Source organism: Trachypithecus francoisi, unplaced genomic scaffold (assembly GCF_009764315.1).
Source record: "Trachypithecus francoisi isolate TF-2019V2 unplaced genomic scaffold, Tfra_2.0 Lachesis_group12, whole genome shotgun sequence".
Lineage (NCBI taxonomy): Eukaryota > Metazoa > Chordata > Mammalia > Primates > Cercopithecidae > Trachypithecus > Trachypithecus francoisi.
Genome location: NW_022681457.1, coordinates 39,729,203 through 39,738,344, shown reverse-complemented (window position 1 = coordinate 39,738,344; position 9,142 = coordinate 39,729,203). Strand labels below are relative to the sequence as shown.

The following is a 9,142-nucleotide window of genomic DNA, read 5'->3' as shown; positions in this document are numbered from 1 at the left end:
GAAACTACAGTTAATATTAATTTATAAATTGTAAATTTCTCAGTGTCAATTCATTTAAATGTTTTATTTGTTTTATTTATTCACTTTTGAGATAGGGTCTTGCTGTCACCCAGACTGGAGTGCAGTGGTGCAATCATGGCTCATGACAGCCTTGACCTTCTGGACTCAAGTGATCCTCCCACCTCGGCCTCCCAAGTAGCTCGGACCACAGACACATGCCACCACACCCAACTAATTTAATTAAATTATTTATTTTTTCAGATGGAGTCTTACTTTGTTGCCCAGGCTGGAGTGCAGTAGTGCGATCTCGGCTCACTGCAACCTCCACTTTCTGGGTTCAAGCAATACTCCTGTCTCAGCCCCCCTAGTAGCTGGGACTACAGGCGCCCGCCACCACACCTGGCTAATTTTTGTATTTTTAGTAGAGATGGGGTTTCACCATATTGGTGAGGCTGGTCTCGAACACCTGACCTCAGGTGATCCACCCGCCTTGGCCTCCCAAAGTGCTAGGATTACAGGCATGAACCACCAAGCCTGGCCTATTTTTATTTTTATTTTTAAATTTTAATATTTCCATGGAACTCTGCTTGATACCAGCTAATTTATTTTTATTTTTTTGTAGAGACATGCATCTCCTCATGTTGTCCAGGCTAGTCTCAACCTCCTAGCCTCAAACTACCCTCCTGCCTCAGCCTCCCGAAGTATTACAGGCATGAGCCACTACAAGTGGCCCATTTAAATATTCTATAACAATATTCAGTGATTACAATTTCTTTGATTCAAATACATAAGCAAATGCACAAGCAATAATGTATGCAGTACATGTTAAACATCATTACTGCCTACACTTGATTAAACAAATGAATAACTTTATAATTAAAAATATGTTTCTAGGCAAAGTTAAAATATAGTGACACTAGGAGTAATATATTCTTGCATGTGTGGGCCACAAAGATCTTGGCTAAAGTGTACATTTTAAAGGTGCAAAACATAAAAACAGAGCTTTTGAGAATGACAGCTTCAAGAAGACAAACCAATTAACTCCCAAATATTGGCTTCAATTCAAGCAATATTTCTGTAAAAGATACATTTCACAACTTTGATTATTACCTAGTAAGTGCAAAAAGCCACTATGACTACACTACACAGGAATTCAATGACAGAACTTCTGTATAAATACAGTACAGTTGCTTATTTTTTACTAGATTTTTTTTCCTCCTGAATCCACATGCACCAATTCTGTTGATTCTGTAATATATGTTACAAAATCAATAGTTACCTTAAAATATTTCATAGCACACTCAAATTGCATGATTCTTATGGTACTTATTGTACTTTGGCTTCCAGTAGCCCAGTGGACATAACATGACCATGACTACTTAGACAACTACTTGTATGCCTCAGGGCATCTGCTTCAAGATAGGCCATTAAAAGCTCAGTGCGGCGAATGAGTAACTGCATGAGGTCTTCAGCTAAAGTCTCTGTACTTGAATAGCGCACCTTTTCAAAGTCAAAAATGTCTTTGAGAAATAAAATAACTTGATTCTGGAAAATGAACATAAAACAAATGGGCATTTATTAGACCAAAGTTCTGTTACATTGAAAAGGCTTCTAATATTATCATGAGCATTGAATCAGGAATCAGAAGACCTGACTTCCAGTGCTAGTTTCGTATCTCAGAAAAGGGACCTTGCACAAGTGATTTAACCTTTCCTTTTTTGGGGCTCATTTTCTTTTTCTGTGAAATAGGGCTAATACCACCCATCTTACTTACTAATCAGGGATGACATGATGATCAAAAAAGATAACCTATGTGATACCATGAAGAGGTGGGGAAACATTTAAAAAAGATAATCTGTAAGAAGTGCCTGTAAACTCTAAAGCACTGTTTAAATGTAAGGGGTTACAGTCCTTTCCCTTCAATGTGACCTTTGAGCATTGCCTCTACTCTAAGACAGAAAAATAAACTATTCTAGTAATAGTTTTAAATAAATAATAATAAAATAATACATTATAATTTTAAATGTGCTTTTTTGTACAAGAAAACCCTTAAGGCACATGAAAAACAAAGAACATTTCAGGTCTCAAATCAGTGGTAGATCCTGAAGGATATTTCATTTCAGTAAGTTATTATATACACTGAAACTCACTGTAAGCAAACTGCCTACTAATAAGTATTAAGTCTCAGCTGTTATGTCACCATAATAGAAAAAAAGTAATTTCAAAGAGTGAAAAACAGGAATATTTAATTTGTCTTCTTTCTTAATAACATATCTTCCAAACGTTATTAAGAAGTACTAAGAAGACACACTTCACTGATTCACTAGATTTTTTTTTTTTTTTTTTTGAGACGGGGTCTCGCTCTGTCCAGGCTGGAGTGCAGTGGCGTGATCTCGGCCACTGCTAGCTCCGCCTCCCGGGTTCACGCCATTCTCCTGCCTCAGCTTCCCGAGTAGCTGGACTACAGGCACTGGCCACCACGCCCGGCTAATTTTTTGTATTTTTAGTAGAGACGGGGTTTCACTGTGTTAGCCAGGATGGTCTCCATCTCCTGACCTTGTGATCCGCCCGCCTCAGCCTCCCAAAGCGCTGGGATTACAGGCGTGAGCCACTGCGCCCGGCTGATTCACTAGATTTTATATCTGAAAGCGTCATTAGCAATCAATCTGTTGGTCCCCTCATTTTATAGATAAAGAAAAGGAACATCAAAGAATGATTTGCCTCAAGTCAGAATGCTCACTGATGACAGACTTAATTCCCAATCCCTAAAACACATACCTTACATTTGGGTGGTCAAGTAAACTACAAAAACCAACGTGTTCTGAATGAGAGTAAAATAAACATTTCCTAAACCATTTATAAAAATATTACCTTGACAGCACATAAACATAATTTTAAAAAAGAATGGTACAGTAAAACATCCAGACTTTCAAATTCATACAGTCATGGCTCACTGCAGCCTCACCTTCCCAAGCTTGAGCGATCCTCCCACCTCAAAATCCCAGGTAGCTGGAACCACACATGCATGTCACCCCTCCTGGCTAATTTTTTCTATTTTTAGTACAAACAGGTCTCACTATGTTGCTCAAGCTTGGGTATCCCTTGCATTAGGGAATTGATAAGGTGAATGGATATGCTGAGCCTACTCCACAATAAAGCACCAAATCTATAAAATACTGGTCCATTATAATAATAGTGGTATTATAAAATGCCAAAAATATTTAATACTGGCATTTAAATGCTGAATTTAGGTGACTTTTATAACTTTACTCTTAAATAACAGTTGTTCTTCTACAAAAGCAAAACAAAACAGAATAAAACCGTATCTCCTTTTTGATTTTAAAAAAAAGAGAAATGACTCAATGACTGAACATACCTTAAAAAAGCAACATAAATCATAGAGAGAATTTCTAGGACCCAAAAAGCCCCAGGCTAGGACAGGACTGATGTGTTCACAAATGGCATAAAAATGGGCAAAAAATCCATCTGGGATCTGTTGGGAAGTAAAGGAGAATCAAGTTATTTCTACCTTCTTGTTATTTGCTTTCTCTAGTACAGAAACTGAAGTTGCTATTCATTATATGACCAGTGGGAGTTTAAGAAAATTTGCTTTTTAGACCAGAGTCTAGCAACACCTCCAACTCCTGGCCCCAAGCAATCCCCCTGCTTTAGCTTCCTGAGCAGTGGGGACTACAGGTGCACACTACAGTGCAAGGCTCATGACTACTGTTTTTGAGGGCAAACCAAGAGTCAATCATCAGCCATGCTATTAAGAAAGTTAATAAGGTTACAAGTAACCTTTAGAGTCATAGAATGTTTTATATAAACTAGTTTATAGTTTTCATATCATAGTCAATAGTTTAATATGTGCTGAGACACATTTCTTTATTTGTTGTTTGTTTTTTTGAGACCGGGTCTCACTCTGTAGCCCAGGGTGAAGCGCACTGGTGCAGTCATGGCTCACTGCAGCCTCAACTTCCCAAGCTTGAGCGATCCTCCCACCTCAAAATCCCAGGTAGCTGGAACTACACGTGCATGCCACGCCTCCTGGCTAATTTTTTCTATTTTTAGTAGAAACAGGTCTCACTATGTTGCTCAGGCTGGTCTTGAACTCCTGGGCTCAAGCAATCCTCCCTACTTGGCCTCCCAAAGTGCTGGGATTACAGGCATGAGCTGCCATATCCCACCCTTAAAAGTTGTTTTTACCTCATAAAAATGCTTCATAAAAAAGCCATCCAGCCAGGCATGGTGGCTCATGCCTATAATCCCAACACTTTTGGGAGGCCAAGGCAGGTGGATCACTTGACCCTAGGAGTTCGAGACCAGCCTGGACAACATGGTGAAATCTTGTCTTTGCAAAAAATACAAAAGTTAGCCAGGCGTGTGTGGTGGTGTGTACCTATAGTCCCAGCTACTCAGGAGGCTGAGGTGGGAGGATCATTTGAGCCCAGGAGTTGGAGGGTGCAGTGAGCCAAGATAATGCTACTGTACTCCAGCCTGGGTGACAAAGTAAGACTCTGTCTCAAAAAAAAAAGGCAATCATATCAGCTTTGCAACCAGGCAACAACAAGAATGCTACAGTGTTCCTTAGTTGTATAAGTTTTATGATAAGACTATCATAGTTTTAGCTATTAAAAGCCCAACTCAATCACTTAATTATATTAACTGACAAAAAAAAAAAAACAACTAGTAAAATGATTAAGCTACTCTTACTAGAATCCTAACTTTTAATTAAGGAACCCTATATCATTTAAGTATTTAATTGTGTAGTTGCCTCTTCCTGTGAAGTATTACTTCATATAGCTGTGTTTTGGGAAACTCCAAGTTTATATTTATAACTTTTTGAATTTCCCTTGTTAAATAGCACACTGTGGGATTTGTTATACAGCACTGACTAGAGAAAACTACACCTTCAGATTCTGTCTCCTGGGGGGTTATTTTCTATTTTACAGTCTCCAAGACAATCTTCTAAACCTCATTTTCTTTTCTTTTTTTTTTCTGAGATAGAGTCTCACTCTGTCACCCAGGCTGGTGTGCAGTGGCACCATCTTGGCTCATTGCAACCTCTGCCTCCCAGGTTCAAGCAATTCTCCTGCCTCAGCCTCCCGAGTAGCTGGGATTACAAGTGTGCACCACCATGCCCAGCTAATTTTTGTATTTTTAGTAGAGACGGGGTTTCGCCATGTTGGCCAGGATGGTCTCGAACTCTGACCTCAGGTGATCCACCCACTCTGGCCTCCCAAAGTGCTAGGATTACATGCAAGAGCCACTGTGCTGGGCCTAAACCTCATTTTTAAAATGTAAGATAGCAGCAGTTACCATTTAATGAGTACCCATTATATTCTAGAAAATGTGCTAGTTTCTATTTAATTTACTAAAACATTCCTTCAAAAGTATGTCATGTTAACATCATTTTAAACATGTGAAAAGTGATATTGGAGAGGGGTTAAATAAACTGCCCTAATTCACACACAGCTAGTTAGTGAGGGCCAAAAAGTATGTTCTACATATAGTAAAGTTCTAAATACCATACAGACTTGAAGTGTATTATGAGGTCAGAGAAGTGGGAACTTGGTGTGGGCTGAAGCAGACTAGATAAACTTCAGCAAGGAATTATGTGAGCTGAGCTCAATGATGGGTAAGATTTATTTAAGTACAGAGGGAATGTGGCATTTCAGGTATAGGAAATAGTTCCGAAGAGGTGAGACATATAGGTATCTATGGATATAGAAAGTAGACTTAGGTCGGGCACACTGGCTCAGGCCTGAAATCCCAGCACTTTGGGAGGCCAAGGCAGGTGGATGACTTGAGGTCGGGAGTTTGAGACTTGCCTGGCCAACATGAGGAAACCCCGTCTCTACCAAAAATATACAAATTAACCAGGCATGGTGGCAGGCACCTGTAATCCCAGCTACTTGAGGGGCTGAGGCAGAAGAATTGCTTGAACCTGGAAGGTGGAGGTTGTAGCAAGCTGAGATCGTGCCATTGCACTCCAGCCTGGGCGACAGAGTGACTCTGTCTCAAAAAGAAAAAAAAGTACAATATTTATTCTAAGAAGTAGAAAAATAAAGTTAGACATGTTAATAATATTATCATTATTATTATAACTACCACTTACTAAACTCTTTAAATGTTTAATGTTTAAATTAAGCTGGTTGATATTGCTTTCATCCTTACCACAGTCCTATTAAGTAGGCATTAACACCGTTTTGCACATGGGAAAACTGAGGGTCAGCTGATGGTCAGTAACTTACTGTAATCATGCTAGTTAGTGTGAGAATCAAACCAACATCTACAAGTCTGTTCCTAGTCCTAACGTTAGAGTTCATCATCATCATTAAGGAAACCTGCTTAAAATATGGGTCTCTGGAATCATTTTAAATAAGAATTATCCAAATATAGGGGCTCCAGAATCATTTCTAACAGTACATTCTGAAGATGCTGTGAGGACCATACTTTAAAATCACTGCAACTGGCAATACTGTCTCAAAGTTATAAGATTGGAAAATATGGATGTGATAAAATACTGTATATCCTTGGGCAAATAATAATGTCGTCATAGTCAATACTTGCTTACTGCACTATGCCAAGCACTGTTCTAAGCACTTCATATTGAATCTTCAAAAACCCTATGACAGCTAGGCACAGTGGCTCACGCCTGTAATCCCAACACTTTGGGAGGCCGAGACTGGAAGATCACTTGAGGCCAGGAGTTTGAGGCCAGCCTGGGCAACATAGCAAGACCCCATCTGTACAAAAAAATAAAAAATCAGCCAGGCATGGTGCTGTGCACCTGTAGTCCTAGCAACTCAGGGAGGATGAGGCAGGAAGACTGCTTAAGCCCAGGAGTTAGAGGTTGCAGTGAGCTATGATCATGCCACTGCACTCCAGCCTGAATGACAGAGCAAGACCCTATCTCTAAAACAAAACAAAACACTATGAGGTAGATACTATTACTATTCTTAGAGATGAGGAAACTGAGGCATAGAGAGGGTAAGCAACTTGCCTAAGGTCACATAGCTAGTATGTGGCATTTGAACCCAATAGTCTCACTTGAGAGTCCTTGCCCTTTACTACTAGGGGTGTATGAGAAAAACAATGCTTAGCAGGTAAGACAGGTTACAGGGTGTGAGGCATGGAGGCAGGATATAAACTCGAAGACTTTTTATTTGTAGGGGCTCCAAATTGAATAAAGCAGCTATTAGAATCAAATCTTTATTTCTTAATTGGATTAAATTAAGTGGAATCCACTATATTAAAGAACTGTAAAAAATATTGGCCAGGTGCAGTGGCTCACGCCTGTAATCCCAGCACTTTGGGAGGCTGAGGCAGGCAGATCACTTGAGGTCAGAAGTTTGAGACCAGCCTGGCCAACATGGTGAAACCCTGTCTCTACTAAAAATACAAAAATTAGCTGGGTGGGGTGGCGGGCGCCTATAGTCCCAGCTACTCGGGAGGCTGAGGCAGGAGAATCACTTGAAAGGCGAAGGTTGCAGTGAGCCAGGATCACACCACTGCACTCTAGCCAGGGTGACAGAGACAGACTGTCTTAAAAAATAATAATAATAATATCATTAAGAGAAAAAATAAAAACCTAAAACTTATCAGAGCTGTTTCCAACTCTAAACCCCTCTCCCAGTTAGCTGAAATACCACGCACGCCTCAATACTTGCTATATGAAACTACATCAAATATTAAGGATGAGAAAGAAGGCCTTCAAAAAAGAAGCCAACCCACCACCAGTAAGTCACTCATCTAGCCTGAGGGACAGTCCCTCCTACCCCTCCTACAGCTGCCAATTCCCACCAGAGAAGTGACTCAGAAGCTTCTTTGACAGAATCCTTAAATGATTTAACAAAGGAATTCAGGTCTTAATGAATTTTACCTTCATTTGTTGTCTTTTCTGTTTCAGCACCGACCAACAACTTGAAGCCACAGCCTAAATACATGCAGAGAAAAGAAAGATTCATATACAGCTATATAAACATTTCCTTTTTTTTTGAGACGGAGTCTTGCTGTGTCGCCCAGGCTGGAGTGCAGTGGCCGGATCTCAGCTCATTGCACGCTCCGCCTCCCGGGTTTACGCCATTCTCCTGCCTCAGCCTCCCGAGTAGCTGGAACTACAGACGCCCGCCACCTCGCCCGGCTAGCTTTTTCCATTTTTATTAGAAGTTCAGCCTGGTGCAGTGGCTCACACTCGTAATCCCAGCACTTTGGGAGGCTGAGGCAGGTGGATCACAAGGTCAGGAGATGAAGACCATCCTGGCTAACACGGTGAAACCCCGTCTCTACTAAAAATACAAAAAATTAGCCAGGCGCTGTAGAGGGTGCCTGTAGTCCCAGCTACTCGGGAAGCTGAGGCAGGAGAATGGCGTGAACCCAGGAGGCGGAGCTTGCAGTGAGCCGAGATCGCGCCACTGCACACCAGCCTGGGCGACAGAGCAAGACTATGTCTCAAAAAAAAAAAAAAAAAAAAAAAGTTCAAAGTTTATGGGTCTAAAACGTTCAATACATTCATTACTAATAAGAACTAGTCGGCCGGGCACAGTGGCTCACACCTGTAATCCCAGCACTCTGGAAGGCTGAGGCGGGCAGATCACAAGGTCAAGAGATGGAGACCATCCTGGCCAAGATGGTGAAACCCCATCTCTACTAAAAATGCAAAACAAAATTAGCTGGGCATGGTAGCGCATGCCTGTAGATCAAGACACTCGGGAGGCTGAGGCAGGAGAATTGCTTGAACCCGGGAGGCGGAGGCTGAAGTAAGCAGAGATCGTACCACTGCACTCTAGCCTGGCGACAGAGCGAGACTTTTGTCTCAAAACAAACAAACAAACAAAAAGAACTAGTCAGGGTCCTCACATTGTTTGAAAACATTAATGCAAAGGTACTTCATTATTTAAATTTTTAAATCATGAGCAAAGTTGAAGGTTGTAAGGACAAAAAAAAAAAAGTAAAATAATATTTAAAAAATTAAACACAAAGCCACTAAAGGAAAAAGACTGTACTCTGGAACAAAGAAGATTCAATTTTCAGAGTTTTAAAGTTCTGTTCCTTAAGGGAAAAAAGTGAAAATATGTGTATATAGAATTCACATACACAAATAAATACTCTATGTGTAATATAATATTCTTTTTTTTTT

At 40.4% G+C, this 9,142-nt stretch overlaps 1 protein-coding gene across 3 annotated transcripts in view; it reads right to left on the bottom strand.

The window, feature by feature from the left end:
* Positions 1 to 458: 458 nt before the first annotated feature.
* The window catches only part of MIGA1 (mitoguardin 1), a 99,324-nt gene continuing 90,640 nt past the window's right edge, over positions 459 to 9,142 (bottom strand). For 2 of the 3 annotated variants that reach the window (XM_033225360.1, XM_033225359.1), the window contains exons 14-16: positions 7,886 to 7,939; positions 3,377 to 3,493; positions 459 to 1,545 (exon numbers count right to left, since the gene is read on the bottom strand). In XM_033225360.1, the coding sequence (XP_033081251.1) occupies positions 1,327 to 1,545; positions 3,377 to 3,493; positions 7,886 to 7,939 (390 nt within the window). In that variant the 3' untranslated portion in view covers positions 459 to 1,326. The remainder of the gene's footprint in view (positions 1,546 to 3,376; positions 3,494 to 7,885; positions 7,940 to 9,142) is intronic. The other variant, XM_033225361.1, reaches the window with a different exon arrangement.